Genomic DNA, 21566 nt, shown 5'->3' on the forward strand with positions numbered 1-21566 from the left:
TGCGACAGAATCAAGGTCCAGAACAGCTCCAAAAGGCTGAGACATGGGGCCCATCCCAAGAGGGTAGAAGAGCTTAGAGCCACCTTGTCTGTGTGCACTGGGATGAAATACATCCTCTTATTTATGATTTTATTTCTACAAAAAAATCTTACAAAGTTAGAAAAACTAAATCATATTGAGGTCTTCATCTAATTAATTGCCTCTATTGCAAATAATACGATCACATGACACTGAGAGTATCTTGGTCACCGTAAGGATGGTGTCCAGAGCAGCGGCTCTCCCGTGCCAGGGCTGTCTGGAACAGTCTTCGTTTAGTACAGCATGTTTTTGTGTGTGCTTTTTTTTTAAGATTTTATTTTTCCTTTTTCTCCCCAAAGCCCCCCGGTATGTAGTTGTGTACCTTTAGCTGTGGGTCCTTCCAGCTGTGGCATGTGGGATGCCACCTCAGCATGGCCTGATGAGCGGTGCCATGTCCACGCCCAGGATTCCAACCTGCGAAACCCTGGGCCACCGAAGCAGAGCGCGCGAACTTAACCACTCGGCCACGGGTCGACGTCTAGAGCCATGTTTTAAGAAAGCTAAAGATGCTCATCCAGGGGGAGTCAAGAGACCGGGGGTGTACAAAGGTGGCTTTATGAGAGATGATTAGAGAGCAAGGGGCTCAGATTAGAAAACAAGAAGTCTTAGGAAACTGTCCTTTTGCTATGAGAAGTTTACCCGAGACAGTTAACCTCTCCACGCCAACCGCATCTTACAGGTGAGGACACTGGAGCCCAGGGAAGTGGGCTCAGTGCCAGGTGGAACCGTCTAGTGGCGTCACACAGCTAGATGGCGGCAGAATCCGGGCCTGAACCACACAGCAGGCCCCTGGCTGAGTTACCCCCTTCACCGCAGCGCTTCGGTGCAAAGGGGAACCACAGTGGGGAGAACTCGCACCGCCTTCCGAAGGGCGGAAACTCTCTCTTCAGGCCGCGTCGAGGATGTGCACACTCGCTCCTCCGGGCCCCCCGATGCCTCACCCCGCATGCCTGCTGCAGCTCGTCTGCCCCCGCGGCGGCCAGCGTTACTAGGCCTTCAGATACTCACGTCGTCTTCTGACCGCCGACGGGCACGTTTGTGGGAGGGCTCCGGGGTGAGTGTTAATGTTCCCGGGAGTCAGAAGGTCTGGAACGTCATAGGGTCTGAATTTGAAAGTCTCCCTGCCCTCCAAAATAATCGCGCAGCCTTTGATGGCTACATTTCACGCTCAAGATAACCTTTTGGCTTAAAACTTGTTAAATCCAGAGACCTTGGGAAGGAGAGCATTTTAATCTGAAATGTCTCAAACCCTTTCTCTTCCCCTGCGCTGTTCACAAGCGTACCATCCTCCCAACAGTAACATTTCGCATGATCTCCAGAGATTTGGAAGTCGTGGCTTTTAAGTGAGTGTCAAATTCTTTCCTGAGATCAAACCATAGAAGCCAAGGGCTCCTGGGAATGCTTCGCGATTTCCCCGGGTTTGGCCTCAGGTGACTGGGACCCGCGACGCGGACGGTGCCGCGTGGGACTTGGGCGCCCCCTGGTGGTCGCTAGCTCGTACTGCAGACTTGTGCCGACAGGCTCCTTAAAGGATGTGCGCTTTAGATTTTGTTCCTTGAATTTTAAACTAAACTAGATAGATCGTGGTGGTGATGACGATATAGATAAATACATACATGGATACATAGATACATACGCGATAGATAGATAAACAGCTTGCCTAAATCCAAAACGTAGTACTAGAAGGCAGGGGGCTGTTGGGGTGACTCCGTCTGCCCACGCACAGCCCTCAGGCGGGGCTGCAGATGGAGAGGAGCCCCAGCCTCACAGCCTGGGGAACTTACTCAGGTGCGTGAGTGGGTGCCCACGACTGGGCGGGACCGGGCGGGTCACGGGGCCTGGCGCGTGCTGCAGGAAGGAGGGCCGAGCCGAGGGAAGCCGTCTCCAAGCTTACCGTGCGCTTTCCCGAACCTCCCCGTGCTTCCCGATCATCTGGGGAGCGTTTGAGAAACGGATTCCCAGATGCTTTCCCCAGGAATTCTGGTTCCGTGGGTCTGGAACGGGGCCCTCGTGGTTCTGTCGAGCAGCCAAGTTTACAGACCACACGTCCCTGCCTCTCATCCTGTTCCAAGTTAAGCCGCCACAAGGGCGGAGAGAAAACGCTGGATGACAGGGGAGCACACCACATTAAACCATGGCCAACAAGGAGGAGGGGGCCCGCGGGCGCCCATGACCACGAGGGCCCAAAGCCGCAGAAGGCCCTAGACCCCGGTGTCACAAGGAAGACGTCGTGATCCTGGGAGGGAGGGCGGCGGGAGTCCAGCACGCGGACCGGCTGAGGAGGGGTTTCTCACGGCGCCCCTCGTGTCATTCTTCACTCGTTCTTTCTCTTTCTTTTCTGAGGCTTTACTTCATCCATTTGAATGGCGCACCCTGCCTTCACCATCGTCACCATCACCACCATCATCTTGCAGAGCAACAGTGGAGCGGGTCCCGGTCAGACCTGCCAGGCCCGAGGGTTGGGTTTCCAGCCCCAAGCTTCCAGAGGCGAGTTCTTTCCCTGGCGACGCTACCTCTGCAGCCAGGCTCGCCCCGCAGGACATCGGGGAGCGGCGCTGCCGTCGCAGGCCGCTGTGGAGTTTACCTGCAGTTAAAGCAGGTTTGTCTTACCCCCGCCTGGTGAGGGTGCTGCTGCCGAGGCGGGCTGCTGGACCCAGGTGGGCGCCCCCAGGTGCCCGCAGCACCTGCGCTAAGGGACTGCCAGAAGGTGAGGGGAGAGCGTCCTGGGGTCAAAACAGTGGAGGCCAGATCCGCAACCAGGAGCAGAGAGGAGCCCTGGGCCAGGAATAGAGGCTGAATCTGAGTCCCACGGGAGCTGCGGGCACTTAGGAACAGAGGAGGTGGAAGGGGGAAGTTGGAAGGGAGCGCGAAAGTGAGTCCTGGGTTTCAACCGTGCATGCACAGCGGGAAGCTCCAAGGTTTGTTTTGTTGCGGGCCAGACAGGTGGTGTGTGGGCTTTACCCTAATTAACAGCGCTGGGCAGAGGGTTGATTGCAGGTAACTAATCAGTAATTATCTATAAAAGGATTGTGGTGGGCGGGAAGAGCACTGGTCTAGAGTCTGGAAACCTAAGTTTTGACCCTGACTAATTGTGACCTTGGACAAGTGACCTTTTGTGGCATCAGATTCCTCATCTATGGGGTAAAGAAGCTGGATTAGATCAGTTGTTCCCGATGCTCCCTTTGGGAGCTCTCAAAAAATACTGAAGCCTGAGTTTTGCACCCCGAGATGCCAACTGTGACTGGTCCACTGTGGGGCCCCGGGATCATGTGTTTTTTAAGCTCTGGGTAATTCTAAAATTAATCTGTAGCCAGAGTGTCGAACCACAGACTAGGTGAACTCGATGCTTCCTTTGGGTTTGAAAATTTGATGAGTCTGTGTTACAGCTAGGGTGGTCAACCATCCCAGTTTGTCCAGGATTGTGCCAGTTTTAAAACTGAAAGTCCCTTCTCCCAGAAGCCCCTTCAGTCTTGGGTCACATTCCACATCATTCCTCTCCGACATCAGTACAAAAAGAAAGAAGAGAGCATGCTCAGAACTCCCTGAGGTGTGTGTTTCTGTGTGTGACTTCACCAGGCCTGTCGGGAAGCAAATTTATGACTCTGCTATTCACTTGCTACATAGTTGCCATGTGCCTAGTTAAGTACACATTTGGGAAACGCCTACCTTGCATGGATTTCTAAAGATTATATATCAACCATCCTAGCCTGTTTCCAGTTATATATCAACATCCTAGCCTGTTTCCCGTTCTCCAACCTGATGCATTCAGAAGTATGCCTTTTCTTTCCTTTCTAACTCTAGTAAAACAAAGAAACATTAAGAGCAGAACAGTTTTAAAAGACATTCATTCATTCAACAGGTGTCTGTCTAACGTCTGCGTATTGATTCTTCTCATTCTCCACCCTGCATCCAGTCCCCGACCAAGCCATTTTTTGTCCATCTTGAAAACATAGCCGCTCTAAGTGCCCCAACTTCTACCTGAGCGCGGTGGCTCCCAGACTGGAGGGGCAGCCGCATCTCCTGGCCGGCCTGTTAAAACTCTAATTCCAGGGCCCAGAATTTCTCATTCCGGAGGTCTGGGGTGGGACTGATAATTGGCGTTTCCAGCAAGGTCCCAGGTGTCATGCATTGCATTCCAGAGCAATGCGTGGAGAGCTGGCAGGGTGGGACATTGGGCTCCAGGACAGGAACATGACTCTTGGGCTATGAGCTTTATTTTTTTTTAATTGTCGTAAAATACATATAACAAAATTTACCATCTTAACCATTTTTAATAATAGTGATAAGTACATTCACATTGTTATGCAACTGTCAGCACCATCCATCTCCAGAACTCTTTTCAGCTTGCAAAACCAAAATTCTGTCCCCATTAAACATAACTCGCCACCCCTCCTCCTCCCAGTCCCTGGCACCCACTATTCACCTTTGTCTCTGAATCTGATCACTCTGAGTGTCTCTTATAGGTGGAATCATACAGTTATACTTGTGTTTGTCTTTTTGTGTCTGGCTTATTTCACTGAACACAGTGTCCTCCAGATTCATCCATGTTGTAGCATGTGTCAGAATTTCCTTCCTTTTTAAAGCCGAATAATATTCCGTTGTATGGATATACCACATTTTGCTTATCCATTCCTCTGTTGATGGACACTTGGGTTGCTTCCATGTTTTAGCTATTGTGAATAATGCTGCTATGAACACAGGTGTACAAATATCTCTTGGAGATTCAGCTTTCAATTTTTAGGGATTTATACCTAGAAGTGACGTTGCTGGATCCTATGGTAGTTCTGTTTTCAGTTTTTGAGGGACCTCCGTTCTGTGTTCCATAGTGTCTGCACCACCTCACATCCCCACCAGCAGTGCACAAGGGCTCCCATTTCTCCGATTCCTCACCAACACTTGTTATTTTCTGGGTTGTTTGATAGCAGCCATGCTGGGCTGTGGGCTTTTAAGCTACACAATTAAGGAAAATTGTGAAATTGTAGTATTTAAAAATCCTTAGGGGGAACTTAATGGGGGAGAGAAGATAAATGTACTTTGAAACAGAAATCTTCTGACCTGTGTTTCACTGAGACTTCTGCTGTCCGTTCCCTTTACCATTACTCTCCGTTCTTACTTTTTTTTTTAATTTTGCTCCCATCTCTGTGCATTCCTCGTTAGCTCTTATCCAACCCCCCATCATATAGATGATCATCTTGCCCACGTGACAAGCTGTTTCTGTTCAGAACTACTGGAATCTTTCTGAGCCAAGAGGCAGAATGAACTAAATTCTCCATCAGATTTTAAGCAGTGGAATTTTGGGTGAGTTCTTGGGTGCTTCTTAAAATACACCCATCTTTTTCCAAAATGACAAAGTGATTGTTCTTTGGTTTATAAAAGTTGCAGCAGGCATGATATATGGGAGTCCAAGGTGTTACTTTTTTTCTTTGCATCTGCTGAGAACTATCTGAATACTTTCTCTTATCCAAGTGACTGTTGTTTGAATGCAGATCTGCCAGGGCCTTTCCATAAAGGTGTGTGCTTTGCTTTTGTTTGTGTGGTTGCCACTAGCATAAACCTCAGTCTCCTGTTTTGGTCCTTCTATCCCTGAACTAGCAGGAACCCCTGAGCAGCAAAAATTAGGCCTCCAGTTAGTCCAGGGCCTGAGCCGGCCCTTAACACGGCCCGTAAGTAACGTGACAGAACTCCGTCCCCCGCTGCAAGTTCGGCACTCAAAGTCCACGACACCTGGTCCTCGTGCACCCCAGCTGCTCCTCCTGCCCTCGTCCGAGGCGTGAGGGTGGATACGCCGATCCTCTGGCTCTCTGTTTTGGTTTGACTCCCAGATTTCCAGTCGGCTTTAAGTTCCCGGTGCACCGTGAGTTCCTCGAAGGCTGTATCTTACTCCTCTTGGAAGAAGCTTGTCTGGCTCATGGAAAACTCTCAAAATGTTTGTTGAATGAGGATGGCGCAAACCTAAGCCTGCTTTATACCTGCTTTTCAGTTCAGCTTTTTGAGTGCCTGGGGATGTGAACGCCTTTTTATTGATAAGGGTTGCCTAAAAGAACTGAACCTGTATGATTTCCTATTAGGATGTGGTTCTGATACTATAAAACTGCCCTGCTTGAGTCCATCCTGAGGCCACTGTGCCCTTTATCCAAATTCCCGGTCAGAGAGGTTGAGACAGAAGGGCACTTCTGTTCATCACGGACTTTCCATTTCACTCCCTTTCTTTAATGGCTGGGAAAGTACTGAGCAAGCCTCACGTTGTTTTACTGCTCCTGCCTTGGGGGAGCCTGGCCTGGGAGTAAGGGGGGCCTGGGGAGCCAGCCTTTGCTGCCCCTGAGCTCCCCTCAATTTTGGTTCCTCAGGTCTCTTGACTCAATTGGCAAACTTTCTGCTCTGCTGTAGAACCCTTGCTGTGGGAAACTGGGTTGTAGTCACCATGATGCGGGACTTGATCCTGGAGGAAAACAGACATCCTGAGAGGATTCCTGAATTCTCAGAGGGCCTTTTTTTCTTGCTTTTTCCCCCGGCCCTCAGTTAGCTCCCTGTGTTAAGGAAAGCAGCGTTTAGGTTTTATAAATTGAAGTTAGGTGTGTTCCTCTTAACAGCTCATCAGAGACCAATTAGAGATGATTTTCAGTTCCCTGGGCAGTTTTCCAACGTTGGAAAGTAAGTCATTCTCTTCCTTTCGTTGTTGTTGAAGGTATCACCCTTCCAGCTTGTGATAAGCTTTATTTTGGTTTCGTTCTTGTTTACTGAGTTCTTACCTGAAGCAATACTACCTGGCAAGCATAAAACTTCAGGTGTGTTGGCCAAGAAAAGGGCTCTTCTTAGGAAAGATGGCACAGAATAACCAAGTATGGTCTCGCTTGCTGCTTCTCGTTGGCCATGGCTGGACCCACAGAAATTTTTTTTTTCTTCTGTTTCTTCCCCTTTTCCCTCCCCCCTCAGCTGGCTCTCTCTCCTGAGTTTGTTAGTGCTTCCGTCTGTCTGTTTTCTCCCCCTGTACTAAGACATTACTTGACACTACATTCCTCCTTGAGGCTCCAGGGCACAAAGAGAGCAGGGCTGGGCCAGCCGCACTCCCCTGTAATCACAGTGACTGGGTGAGCACATCCCCATGGTCACTTGGGGCTGACGCTCACGAGGGGAGTGACTCAGAGAGACGCAGCATCTGTGGCTCCCTGCATGAGCAGGTGTCACAGGGCCAATGCAGAAATGAGCTTGGGTGTGTCCATCAGGAAGGCCCTCTACAAATTTTGCGAATGCCGTGTGTCCCCCTCCTTGAGAAGGATAAATGTGTCAAACGCTAGTTCTGAGTGACGGTGCAGGGTCGCAGTCCCTCCTGCATGCCCAAGGAGGCCTGGGTGGGCCGAGACGAGGGCTCTGTGAAGACATCTGGAACCACAGAAATTGTATTGAAAATCAAGCAATTAACCCTTCAGCAAATTTGTGACCTTTACTCCAATTTGGGGGGATTATGGGTTTTTAACAAATGATTCCAGGCTGAAATATTTCAAAAAGAAAGGACAGAATGTATTCTAGAAACTTCAGACCTATAAATTTGATACCAATCCCGAACAAAATGGCTTACTAGACACATAGTTAACAGTTATTGCTGAGATCCACCACAGATCCATTAAACACAAGTAGTACTAACTAAACACACCTCTTATTGGGATATTAGGCTAAATGATCAAGGTATGGCAGATGCATTAACGGCACACAACTTTAGAGTTTTGGATCCTGGCCTGTGTCACTAGGAGGAGAGATTGGTGGGATCACACAGGAAATCCAGTATGGCCTGCAGATAAACGGGCTGAAGAGACAGGTCCGAGCCACAGATATTAGAATTGCTGCTTCTTTGCATTAAGCAAGAAGAAGGTAAGATGTAAATATCAGAAAAACAAAGATAGTGGCCCACAGAAAAGGAAACAAAGGTTGTCCTTTGTCCTCACAGTTAATAGAGGGTTTTGTGAGTTATGGGTTTTGGAGATATCCAGAGGACCCAACTGACCACTGAGAATGAGACTGAGAATGTTGAATTTTCTGTCCCTTAAGGGTTCGAGGCAAAAATCACAACAGTGGACAAAAGGACGTGCCTAGAGGAGCCACATCAGATGAGGAAGCCAGATCAGAGACACCCACCCACCCGTGCTTTTTGGCCCCCATGAATAATATGAGGACCATTCAAATAATTGGAATTTGAGAGTTGTGGAATGAGTTCTCAACTTCCCTGTGGCATCTACTGATATAATTATATGCATACATATGCAATTATTAACTGTTAATTAAATACCAATATAGGGGTCAAGAAGGTAATATTATCCACCTAATATAGGCTCTGGCAAGTTGTTCCAGACAGATGTACCCGAGATAGAACACTCCTTCTATGCCTCAGATTATCCTCTTTGACTAAACAGCCCCAGGAGTGACACTGGTGAAGGGAGGAATGACACCATGGCCCTGAGAAATGAGCCAAACTACCGTGGAGATGAGCAGGGTGACATGACACAGACAGGTCATTCTTAAATGTGAAAGTTGTTTATGTCAGCACAGTCCCTCACAGGCAAGATGAAGGTATGTAGGTTTGGGGAGAATAAAGCAGGTACATTTCTGGCCTGTTCAACAACGTGAAAGCTGTTGTTTAAGAACTGCTGCTGTTCAGGCTTCAATATTCACAATTAATCAACAAATATCTCTTGAAAACCAGCTTTGAGGTCATCTGTGATAAAACTGTGAGTGATGCACAAAAATGGCGAGACAGAATCTTGACCACGATGAATTTACAGTGTGTAACTGCCAGCGCTTTCTTGGTTACAACGGACAAAACTCCAACTCACATTTGCTTAGAATAAAAAGTTGGAGGGGGGACTTATTGGAGGCATTCTAGGGGGGCTTGTGGAGTCAAATGAGGACCTTAATATGCAGGCTCAGGAAGCTGGGAACTGGGACCCTCTGGGCACCAGGCAGACCAGGACCAGGGACTCAAGCCTCCAGGACTTCCTCCCAGGTGTCGCTTTAGCCTCTCCGGCTGAAGATGGGTTTCTCCATGTGATAGGCAATGTGGCTCCTGCACATCCAGCCTCCCGTGTGCCTTCTGACAGGTCCCTGACCAGAGAGGAAAGGAGGTTTCTCTCCCAACTTTGAAAATGTCGCAAAAGAAATTTGGCCATTGGTCACTGTGGCCAGGGATGAAGTATTATGATGGACCCAGCCTGGGTCCTGTGCCCAGCTCTATAGCAAGGGTACTAGGTAGGGTCCTTTATGAGAAGGAGAAAAGATTTGGTGTCAGACAAAATCAAGTCACTACATAGTCATTCTGGCGAGATCAGACTCATGGACATGAAGCAGTGGCAAGAGCATGCCATCATGGGCCAAGGAAGTGTGCAATTGATACAAGGCTGGGGTCATCTTCTAGCCTGTGTGGCCTGCTCGTGGTGACCACACCCCACTGTGGCTCTTTGGCTACTCAAGCATCGCAGAAACACTGGCGAGTCTTGGAATCACAGGAAACATTTAGTTAGGGAGCTCACAGGTTCCTTGTTTCTGCATCAGAATGACCACAAAGGAGATACTGTAGTTCATAGATTTTATTTTAAAAGGTTTATTAAACATACTCCTTGATCTCACCAACTCTGCAGTCCTATGTGAGTCCTCTCTGGTCTGCCTCTGGGCAGAAGATGTCCTGGATACCCCAAATATTGTCATAAATTTGTATTTTGTTACTTCTCTTTCTTATATTTGATAGCCCCTACTCCCACCCCACCGGATGGCTATTGTGGAGTCCTTGAGTTAATGTTTTACTGCTCCCTTCCCAGACTTTATCACTAGGGAAGTGTTGGAAGTTGTGGCGGGCAGAGACAAGTGGGAGTTGGGTTCCTGGGTTTTGAATGTTGGCCCTCATATCTAATCAGTTTAATCCAGTGCTTCTCAACTGGGGGCCATTTTGCCCCTCAGGGGACAGTTAACAAGGTCTGGAGACATTTTGGTTGTCACACTGGCAAGAGGGGTGCTACTGGCATTCTATGGGTAGACACCAGGCATGCTGCTAAACACCCTACAGTGCAGAGGAGAACCCCACAACAAAGCATTATCTTGCCCAAAATGTCAGTGTGCTAAGGTTAAGTCTTGGTTCTAATCCAGCATGGAGTAGGAGTCCAGTTCTCTGGAGGGTTAAGGACAGGTGTGGGATAAAGTGGAAAGACTGCTGTGGATGTTCTAGGAGGGCAAAGAGAGTGCACCCAAGGACCTTCCTCCCTCAGCCTGCGGCCCAAGGCCATCAGTGACATTTAAGTGGGGATAGAAAAAGGCATCTTCAAAACACTCCTGATCTAACAAACTCCAGAAACGCAGCAGCAGCCTTGGGCCAAACAATTCCCTTCGGCAGTCCCAGGCTAAGCCCCCACCAGGCTGCAACGCCATCCCAGTCTACCTGCACCTTTTATCTGGCTCGTGCCCTGGCCCCAGGGCCTTCACTTGCCCTGCTCCCAGACTGGCGAGGCTGGCCCTCGAAGAGAGACTCACTCTTCTCTGGCGGAAGTGCTTGACAATTTGATTTCTACATTAAGCCTTTGCTGAGAAATCCCAATATCCATACATTTTGTGTGTTTTAAACCAAATTGACTCTAATTATTAATGTTGCCAATTCCCATGAGAAGAAAATGTGAGATTGTAAGCCAGCTCTTATCACTGGAAAATTTCACCATGGGACACAAATCATGAGAACAGGACATATTTCAACAGGGAGCGACACTGAGAAAAATACCACTTAGATATAATTATATTTCATCAAAGACACAATAGAATTGGAGGGGAGGAGATGAGAGAGGCTTGTTCTAATCATGGAGCCCTGAGGAGGACTGACCACAGAGAAAACATGCATTTAAGAATGATAAGTAAACTGTTTTGCTGAGGACATAGGTGCCATCTGTCCATTCATCCATCCATCCGTCCATCCATCCATTCATTTACTCATTTGTTCTGACTTTCTACTCAGTTCAGGAAAGGCACAATGCTAAAGGCTCAGAGGATAAAACAATAGCCAGGATGATGATTCCCCACCCTCAAGGAATTTATGACTGCCTGGGAAGCCAGCTATGTGCTTGCCCTGAGAACTTCTGCTTTCCCATATGGGAGTTCCAGTGTCACGCTGTCATGTTTCTGATCCAAAAACTGAGCCAGATTTCCTTCATTCACATAGTGGTTGGGGTAGATGGGAAATAAAAGGGTGAGAAATTCCATTTCAACTGGAATGTAAAATGCAGATCTGTCTCGTGCTCCAGGGGGCACCATTACATAGAATACACCTAGATCTGTGACTCTGGTGCTGGGTGAGAACATGGCTTTTCTTGTGTCAGATACATGGGAATCAGGGAATTTTAGAGAAGTTTGCTGTCTTTGGGGATTCACGAGGCGAGATTCTTTGAGATTTTTTTTTATTAAAGTACATACATCAAGGAAAGTGCACAAATCTTAAATATACAACTTAATGAACTTTTGCATAGCTATACACTCAGGTAACCACCACCTAGATGAATATATAGAATCTCTCCAACCCTCCAGAAAGTTCCATTTCCTAGAGCAATTCCCAGACCATACCCCCTCCCATGGGCATTCTTCTGACTTTATCATAAGTTGGTTTTACTTGTCTTGAACCTCATAAAAATGGAATGATCTAGTATGTGCTCTTTTTCGTCTTCCTTTGTCTCATGTTTCTGTCTGCCCATCATCCAGATCGACGCACTCAGCAGCAGCCTGATCTCTTTATTGCCACGTAGCATTCCACTAAAGAACACATTCCAAATTATTTATCCGTTCTCTCAGTGATGGACATTTGGGTTATTTACAATTTGGAGTTGTGATGACTAAGACTGCTATGAACATTCTTGTACGTATTTTCTGGCGGACATGTGTGCTTATTACTCTTGCTGTACATCCAGGAGTAGAATCTGATAGTATTTTTAGATTCTAAAAATATTCGTAGATAAAATACACTAGTTTTTATCTCTCGGTGTTTATACAGATATTTATTAAAGAGAGATCTAGCTGCAGCCCACAGAGTGTTTTTCATTGTGACTGGCCCCAGTCTGGAGAAGACACGCTGTTTTGTTCTCAAATCACGTGATGAACAACATCCATATTTATGCTGCATCACGAACAGAGGAGACCGTGATGGGAGTTGGTGTACTTTGCCCCCTAAAGTTAATTGGTTAAATTTAATTGGTTAGAAGAGAATCCATGTGTGTGTACATGGAGCTGGCTCTGGAAAGATTGTGTTTCTTTTGAAAATTACAGCTGGGTTCCTGTGGGACAACATGGTCAAAGCCTTGGGAGCCCGCTGATCTATTATCCTGGAGAACACGGAGACGGGGTGAAGGTGGGACCTCAGGCTTGATGGCTGACTGGGTGAGGAGCATGAAGGAGCAGGTGCAGAGATAACCCTGAGGTTTTCCATCTGAGGATGAGAAGGAGAATGCTTATGCTATTAAGAGAAATAAGACAATCAAGAGAAAGAGGAGCAGCATCACCAACTGACTCGCGCTCCTGTGGCAACGTGTAAAGAAAATTCATCTCTTTATTTCTCCATAACCAGTCTGAATTTTCACGTGAGACCTCACCTTCTCGGTAACAGGAAAGTACACTTGAAATTTAAGCTTGCCAAAGAGTGGCACCTCAGTCTCTTTTGGATGATTTGATCTCTTGAGTGAATGCTTAGTTTCCACCACCCACCCCAGCTGCCTTTTCTCCAAGAGGCGTCTGATGTGGGTCGGCCATTGGAACCAGCTGGAATGCCTGGGGTCTTGATCTCATGGAGGTAAAGTTGATTATAAAGTTTGTAATTGTATAAACTATAAAAAAATGAATTGCTTGTTTATTTAATGGAACATAAAAGCAAGAATAGCCAGGAAGTCCCTGGAAAAAACCAACAGAGGTAAGGGAAAGAGGAAAATATTATAAAACCTCTCTGCCTAAATCAGTGTGGTATTGGCACATAAATAGATACACAGACCAAGCAACAGACTCAAAAATCTAGACAAAGACCCAATTGCGTATGGCAACTTAGTCTATGAAAAGGAGGCATCTCAGATGAGCAGGGGAAAGATAGATGTCTTAGGTTGTTTTAGGGTACCTGGGCAGCCGTGCGGAAGAAGATACAATTGGATCCATTCTTTATATGGTGCACTGAGATAAATTCCAAATGGACTTAAATGTGAAAAATTAAGCCCTACAACTGCGAGAAGAAAACATGGGTGAATTCCTCTGTAAATTATGTAATAAGAAAACTTTCCTAAAGTTTAAAATCCAGAAGCAATGAGAGAAAAGATTAATAAGTCTAATTACATGAAAAAAGTTTGCACAGCCAAAAATACCATGAACACAATATAACAAACTGGGGAAAAATATTATAGATAAAGTATTATTATCCCTAATATATACATAGCTTCTAAATTAAAGAAGAAAAAGGCCACAAATCTGTAGAAACATGGACTAGAGATAGAAACAGAAAAGTCACAGAAAATGAAATAAATCCAGATGGCCCCTAACCATTTAAAAAAGATTCTCAACCTTGCATATAATGAGAAAAACGCAAGTTAAAACTCAGCAAGATGCTATTTCTCACATAGCAGACTGACAAAAGCCAAGATGTTTGACGACATATTCTGTTTATTCTGTTGGCTGAGCCTGGGGGAAGTGGGCGTTCTTACATGGTGCTGGTGGGACTGCAAAAAGGTATAATTCCTTGGAGGGGACTTTGGCAATATCTAGCAAATTACATGTGCATTTACTCACTGAACTGGCTTCCCTGCTTTTAGGTATCTATCCCGAAGATAGTGTGGCAAAAATATGAAAAGACACATGCACAAGGCTATCCTTGCAGCTCTACTTAACAAAAGATTGGCAAAAAGCCGACCGTCCACCAGTAGGGATCTCATTGAATTACTTCCATTTACAATGGAGAGGTATTCAACTGAGAGAAAAGGAAAAGGAAATATTGCTATATACTACTACTACATAGTTATGTCTGGATTATATCGATAAGTGGAAAATGCAAGTGGAGAAATGTTAATATACCATTTACGTGATAAAGAGGAGGGATGTGAATATACATATATATACCTACACACATATATATTTTTCTATGAATATATCTAAACTTGTATTTTTTAAATGGAAAAATAAACCATAAAGAGAGGAAAGGTTACTGATAGGGAGAAAAAAGGGAATAGGGTTGAGGGAATAGGTATAGAAGCTGGTCTTCTCTGACCGTACCTTGTCTGGTAGATTTGATTTTGAAACCAGGTGACTATTTTGTACAATTATTTTTAAAAATTAAATTTAAAAAGTGAAGATGAAATTCCTAAAAATTGAAAGCCATGAAACAAATGAATCTGTCTATTGAGCCAGTGACACAGTGCACACAGGTGAGATATTTCACTGGACTTTATTATTTATTTATTTATTTATTTTGAGGAAGATTAGCCCTGAGCTAACATCTGCTTCCAATCCTCTTCTTTTTGCTGAGGAAGACTGGCCCTGAGCTAACATCATGCCCATCTCCCTCTACTTTATATGTGGGACACCTACCCACAGCATGGCGTGCCAAGCAGTGCCATGTCCGCACCTGGGATCCGAACCAGCGAACCCTAGGCCACCGAAGCGTAACGTATGCACTTAACTGCTGCACCACTGGGCCAGCCCCTCATGGGACTTTAACTCATAGTAATTTGACCGTATATCTATAGTCAGATGGATCCTAAGGACAAAGAAATACCAAAAGGAAAAAAACCCTGCTTTCAGTAATTGTATTGTTGATGATAGTGTTAGTATTATTATTTTGAGATTGTTGTATATGGATTATGAGATGACGCAAACCAGTAATTATAGTGGTGTCACTGAGAACCAGGATTTGGGCATGGGAAGAGGAGTTATAGATATAAGACTGGTAAAAAAAAAAAATGTGGTCTTGAATTTAATTTGGATACATAAATATGAATTCATCATGTATTTTGTCTTTTCAAAAAATATTTATTTATTCTGTCCATTGAAAAGACCTAGAAACAACGATCGTTCCACTAAGATTGAGCACTCCAAGCGCCCAGGGTGTGGTATTTAAATACCATTTCCAACTGAAAGGAACCAGGGGCAGAATTCATTTCTCCAGCCTTTCCTAATCAAATTGTACCTCATCATAAGCTACTAGTTGAGGAGGGGAAGTTTCTCTTTGAAGTAGTCTAGCTAACAAATGAAGAAGGAATAATAGAAAGTCATAATTTTGCAACACCTAATTAATGGTTCTGGGCAATGGTCATCGACATCTGCTGATGTCACCAGAAGAGCGTGTGTCCTCGCCAGGAAGTCCAACCCGAACCCGAACAAGCCCCAGATTTAACCACCAACTTACAGGAGATATGGAGGACAGAAGAACATGTCAAAGCACCCCTTAGAGGCGTGATCAGCAAAACCAGAAGCTTCAGATTTTTTCAACAAATACATCACAAGGGGAAAAAAGGTGTTGAGGGGAATCAGTAAATTTTTTAAAATAGGAGACTTATCAACCAGTTGCAATGAATGGATCTTAACTGGATCATGATTCAAACAAACCGTAAAACAACCAAGGACAATTAGGAGAACTTGACTACCGACTGGCTATTTAATGATTTGGGGGGTGGTAGTAAGTGGGGCATAGACGAAACACGACTGTTGATGGATTGAGAACTGTTGGCGCCGGGCAGCGAGCACACAGGGAGTCTTATGCTCTTCTGTCTACTTTGCACATGTTTGGAATTTTCCAGAATAAATTATTGTTTTTGAAAGCCCACGCTGGACATCAAAAGCTGAATATTACCCTCCTCCTCTTTGCATTCCTCCTACAACCATCCTAACTTTCCTGGAGGCAAATGAACGGTCAGAAACCACACAGAAAGGATTGTAATAGAGAAAAGCAACTGACATATTTCCAAAAATGTTATCTCCATTTCAGAAGATTTTTTTTGATGGAAGATGATAAGTCCCATCCTACATGTGTTGAGTTTGAGATTCCCAGTTCCAAGCAGGAGTTGAAAAGACAAGGCTTCAGGGTGGAAGACATATCAGGGTGGAAGCTGTGGAAGTAGCTGACGTGACCAGCAGAAAAAGCACAGGCAGAAAAGAAAAAGACAAGGACTTAAGAGAGAGTCTCTTCCTTCCTTCCTTCATCTACTCACTCATTCAAAAATATATGAGGTAAGTACTCATAAGATCTCAGAACCTGGGGATGAAAAGATGAAAGGTGGGTTTTATTAAGGAAGAAAGGCACTGAAAGATATGAAAGCATTAAGTTCTGTAATCAAGATACACAAGAAGTACAATGGATACACAGAAGACCTTTTAAGTTTGCCTGAAGAAATGTTCATGTTTAGGAGGCCAAAGAAAAAGGTGAAGCCAAGGCCAGTAGCCATGTCTCAGTTCTGTCTAATGAAACTACTGAGGGACTTCTGTGAAGATGTTTTTCTGCCTACTAAAAGGAAAGTTCTTTTCTGCCCACCTCCTTCCTTGCTGCTTCCTACTTTTGAATGCAGTGTGAGGCTATGATACCTGGTGCAACTGCAGCCATTTTGTGACTGGTATCCAACAAGCATGAGAACAGAAAGTCAACATACTGAGAGTGTTTGAAAGTGCCTGGATCCTTGATGATGTTGCTGAATTGCTCAACAAGTCCTAAACAGCCTACCTCTATACTTGTTAAGTAACAATATATGTTCTTATATTGAAGACATTGTTAAGTCAAGTACTCTATCACTTGGAATGAGATGAACTCCCAACTGTTCTAGTGTCTTCTCCCTACCAAATCATGAATTACTTGGAGAAGCAATATTGCATAATGGTTCCAACAGACCTGTGCTGATGTTTATGAGAGTAATGACACCAATGAAAGACTGGCATGGGCAGAAGCCAGACTCTAAAGGAATGAGTGGGTGGTAAATGTTAGCTTCTAGGAGACCTCCCCCCCACCCACTGAGAAAAAGGGGTAAGGGTCAAAGCCACATACAGGTGGAGTCAGAAGGTAGGAGTTAAATGAGTGTTCTTGCCCTCTGGGCGTTCCCTCTCCGGGCTCTGTCTTCCCCATCCCTTCTCCTGCCCCACAGATGATGTCTCACAACAGACCAGGGCTGCCTCCTGCTGACAGCAGCACAGCACTCTTCTTGTCAAGAAGAGGAAAGAAGGAATGACATCTTGAGAGAGTGGCAAGATCAAGGAAAGAATTCCTTTTAGGGTGGGAAGACTTGAGCATGTTTGCGGACTGCAGCGAGGGAGAAACTGAAGGGGGAGGAAGAGGAAATAATTGATGGAGCACAGTGAGGGGTTAGAAGGGATCAAAAGTTGCAGAGACGGGGAAGTATTTCTTTTTGTGGAAAAAAAGGCAAAGAGAAGAGAATATACAGAGAAATGTTCAGGGGAAGAAAATACAAAGAATCTTCCTAGCCGACTCAGTCTCAGAAAGTAGTGTTGTAGCTGTGGAGAGATTGAACAGGCTGGTCTCTGGTGCCTCACAGACAGCATCTCCCTGTGGCTCCTGGAGGTGAAGGGCTCCGAACTCAGCCCTGTTTTAGAAGTCAGTTTGTCAGTGACCGGAACTGACGCGGCTGAGAGCGCGTGTCTTACGCTAACCCGCGTGGCCCCTCCCTGGGCCTGAGTCCTGTTTCCAGAGCTTCGGAAGCCACTCAGCTTTCTCAAGCTTCAGTTTCCCTATTTTCTTTCTTTCTTTTTTTTTTTTTAAAAGATTGGCACCTGAGCTAACAACTGTTGCCAAACTTCCTTTTGTTCCCCCCTTCTTTTTCTCCCTGAATCCCCCCAGTATATAGTTATATATTTTAGTTGTGGGTCCTTCTAGTTGTGGCATGTGGGACGCCGCCACAGCATGGCCTGATGAGCGGTGCTGGATCTGCGCCCAGGATCCAAACCAGTGAAACCCTAGGTGGCCGCAGTGGAGTGCGTGAACTTAACCACTCAGCCACGGGGTGGCCCCTCCCTATTTTCAAATGATTTGGAAAGCAATACTTATCTCAAAAGGCCACTATCATAATCAAACTGATCATTTGTGAATACATTAAGCACAGTGCTCAATCAAATGTTAAGTGTTTTAATTAATTTATTCAACAGAATGATTGAACAGCTGCTGTGTAGCAGGCACTGTGCTGGTGTGTGGACACACATCTGCAGATAAACTGACACGGGACACTTGTCTTCATGAAGCTCTTGTTAGTGCTGCCAGGGGAAGGATAAGTGCAATGGGTCAAAATTCCCATCTGAGGAACACCAGGATTTCCCTCCTGGGAACGTGGCCGTGAGGTTCAGTAAGACACATCCGCAGTACGAAGCCGGATGATGCTTTACGTTTGTGTCGGGAATCATAACTGCCAGGTGACCGATCAGTGCAGTCAGCTCTGCAAAACAAGATCAGAATGTTGCTCGGTAAATGGAGAGTCACGGTAAGCCGTGTCCCCAAAATTCCTGTCTGCCCAGAACCTCAGAATGTGACCTTATTTAGAAAGAGTCTTTGCAGATGTCATTGGTTAAGTTAAAATGAGGTCCTACTGGATTAGGATGGGCCCTAAACCCAACATTTGTGTCTTTATGTGAAGGGGAGAGGCCACAGACAGACAGAAGACAAACGGACACAGAGAAGAAGGCCGTGTGAAGACGGAGGCAGAGAGTGGAGCGATGCCCCTGCAAGCCCAGGAAGGCCCAGAGCCACAGATGCTGGAGGAGGCTGGGAAGGGCTCTCTCCTGGAGGCCCCGGAGGAAGCACAGCCCTGCCGACACCTCGAGTCTGGACTTCTAGCCTCCGGAACGGTGAGAGAATAAATTTCTGTTGGTTTTAGCTCCCCAGTTTCTGCTAATCTGTTAGAGCAGCCGCAGGAAGCTCACACAGGGGAAGGCGAATCTGCTCAGTGTGACTGGCTTGTGGTTCTTGTTGTGAAAGCGCAACGAGGCGGCTTCATTACGGGGTTGTACCCACCAAAGCCACATACTGCTCCTGTTGGCTGATTATGGCACCTTCTCCCTGCACAGAGCTGGGGCCTCAGCCCCTTTTCAGGGACTTCAGGATGACCCATCCCTCCTGCTCATTCTGTCTTTCCTCAATAATTGATGTGCTTTCAGTAACCCTCCACAGTCACACATGCCCAGAGCACACCGTCTCCAGGGTTTTTCAGATGGAACCTCACCCATTGCATTTAGATTGTTCTTTATTTCGCTCAGAATTCGGGGGTCCTGCCCATACCCTCGTGTACTGGTCTCATGTGGTCTAAGCATGCGATGGATGCTGTTCAGGAGAGCTGGGGTCCTGGAGAGAGCGTGGCTGGGCGTGGTCAGGACAGGGTGAATAGAGAGTAAGGAGGTTGCCTCCCTCTTTCTTGCCTCTACTAGGCGAAGGTGGGTCCGGAGACTTAGCCAAACTCTTGTGGGAAGACAGTAACTGTGTAAGTATCAATCCTTTCCCTTCGGATCCCTCTTCCCATGTTCTGTGTCATTTGGATTTAAAAATAAATTGTGTCTCAAAAATGTTGGGGCTACCTAACAATGATCTTCTCGGAATTACTCTGAGCCTCCAGAAGATTTTAATTTCTTCTTGATGAGCTCGCAAAAGGCCTGTTCAGAAGAATAGGAACTTGGCTTTCTATTTGGGAAACAACAGCAAGCGATAAAATAAACACAAGTATAGGTACCTGCGAATATCAGGATGGAAAACACATAGCTGAAAGAAGCGTGAGCGCCTGGTTCCCCGGCTGCGACCCGCCCCTGTCGGAGTGCAGCCTTGCTGTCGTCGCTCTCCGTCGCAGGAAGTGTGTACCTTGACGGACAGCTGTCCGCCTGGTCAACCCGGGTTAGAGTTACTCGAGTTTGCGTTGGTCTGCCTTCTTTAGGTTGCCAGCCCCAGGGGTCAAAGACGACAGGTATAAATATTTGTAGTCCCAGGACAGTGCTTTGCAAGCACTCAGTAAATGCCTTATGTTGATAAAAGGTACTTCCGTAGTACTTGTGTTTTGGTCTTTCGCTATTAACACCATTACATTAAAACCTTTTGTTAACTGCTGACACGTGATGTGTTCAAAACACACTTGGTTTTCTCTCCCATTGTCCTTTTAAACGTGTCCGCTGAAGGCAGTTGTCCCTGGCCATGGATGGAATGTCGCAGACCCCTGACTCCTCTGCTCTCTCTTAGATGCACAGCTCCGTGTCACTGCAGGGTCCCGGGAAGGAGCACGCTCAGCCGAACGCGTCTACCAAACCCTTCAGCCTCCCCTCAGAGTCAAGACCCGCTTTCACTCCCAGCCCCACGCTAAAGTAGGTGGCAGGCTGCTCTCCGGGGAGGACAGGGGCGGGGGGGGCGGGGAGGGACGGTCTGCGATTTCGGTTAGCGTCCGGGAGGAGAAGCAGGGGTCGGGGAGGGGTCTGGATCGAGGGTGGCGGCTGAGCTGGGCGCAGAGGCCGGAGGGAGGGGCAGAGCCGCTGGCTCCCTGCGTCTCTGGCCTCAAGAAGGAAGCCCTCCGTCTTGCAGCATGTAGTTAAGCTGAGTCCCAGTGCCAGTGCCACCCTGCCCCGCCCCGAAGGCAGAGCAGCCGGCGGCGAAGAGCCCGCCCGGCTCCCAGCCCGCCTTCCGCAGGCCCGCGGCGCCCACGCTCCGGAGGCGCAGGACCCAAGGGGCCCAGAAAACTCAGCGGTCAAGACAACGAATCTTGTGATGCAATATTTTAAACAATCAAAATTAACGGAAAAAAATCCACCATGAACAAGACGTTACTAATTTTTCCTTTTGCCTCAGGCTCCAATGTGGTTAGCAGAGCTTTTACTAATCTTTATTTTAAAATTTGGATATTTTGCTCATCATGGATTTTTGTCATTAATTTTGAGCTTTAGAATTATTGCATTAAAATATTATTCATTTTAAATTGCATTATAGCTGAGTGCACGTGAACACGTTACACATGAACACAGCCTTTAAAAATGGCCACCTGTAGTATTATGTTAAGCGAAATAAGCCAGACAGAGAAAGACGAACTCTATATGACCCCACTTATAGGTGGAAGTTAACATATAGACATGGAGAACCGATCGGTGGTTACCAGGGAAAAGGGGGGGGGGGGGGGTGGGGGGAGGGCACAAAGGCTGAAGTGGTGTACCCACAACATTACTAACAATAATGTACAACTGAAATCTCACAAGGTTGTAATCTATCATAATCTTAATAAAAAAAAAAAATGGCCACCTGTAGATTAGTTAGCAAGAAGGTTCTGATGTCAGTTTCCTGGTTGCGGTATTGCACTGTAGCTACATAAGATGTCCACACTGGGGGAAGCTGGGTATACTGTTGTTGCAACTTCTTGTGAGTTTATTTAAAAATTAAAAAAATAACTATTTGTATAAATTACTGAATTTTTTGGCACCCATTTCGGTTTTGAGCCCTATGTAAGTGCCTCGCTTGCCTTGCCCGGTCCTGGCCCTGCTCGTTCTGCCGTAAG

The 21566-nt window shown here is 46.3% G+C and overlaps 2 protein-coding genes across 2 annotated transcripts in view; one reads left to right on the forward strand and one right to left on the reverse strand.

Annotated features, from left to right (window-relative positions):
* Positions 1 to 1313, reverse strand: part of CHRNB3 (cholinergic receptor nicotinic beta 3 subunit) — a 33284-nt gene extending 31971 nt beyond the window's left edge. Inside the window, exon 1 of the mRNA XM_014736519.3 lies at positions 401 to 1313. The gene's annotated coding sequence lies outside the window, so the exon portion shown is untranslated. The remainder of the gene's footprint in view (positions 1 to 400) is intronic.
* LOC138920988 (uncharacterized) lies at positions 1025 to 20996 on the forward strand. Its single transcript, XM_070252763.1, has 7 exons — positions 1025 to 1132; positions 1509 to 1575; positions 2259 to 2677; positions 18687 to 18897; positions 19474 to 19526; positions 20270 to 20391; positions 20606 to 20996. The coding sequence occupies exons 1-7, from the start codon at positions 1025 to 1027 to the stop codon at positions 20610 to 20612; spliced, it is 987 nt and encodes a 328-aa protein (XP_070108864.1). The 3' UTR covers positions 20613 to 20996.
* Positions 20997 to 21566: the final 570 nt, after the last annotated feature.

Source organism: Equus caballus, chromosome 27 (assembly GCF_041296265.1).
Source record: "Equus caballus isolate H_3958 breed thoroughbred chromosome 27, TB-T2T, whole genome shotgun sequence".
Taxonomy (NCBI): Eukaryota; Metazoa; Chordata; class Mammalia; order Perissodactyla; family Equidae; genus Equus; species Equus caballus.

Excerpts from the sequence above, each read along its gene's own strand:
- LOC138920988 (XM_070252763.1), top strand. The coding sequence starts at position 1,025 with ATGCCTGCTGCAGCTCGTCTGCCCCCGCGGCGGCCAGCGTTACTAGGC. Across the intron at positions 1,133-1,508 it reads GTTTGTGGGAGGGCTCCGGG|GTGACTGGGACCCGCGACGC; the intron begins GTGAGTGTTAAT and ends GTTTGGCCTCAG. Across the intron at positions 19,527-20,269 it reads TGTGGGAAGACAGTAACTGT|ATGCACAGCTCCGTGTCACT; the intron begins GTAAGTATCAAT and ends GCTCTCTCTTAG.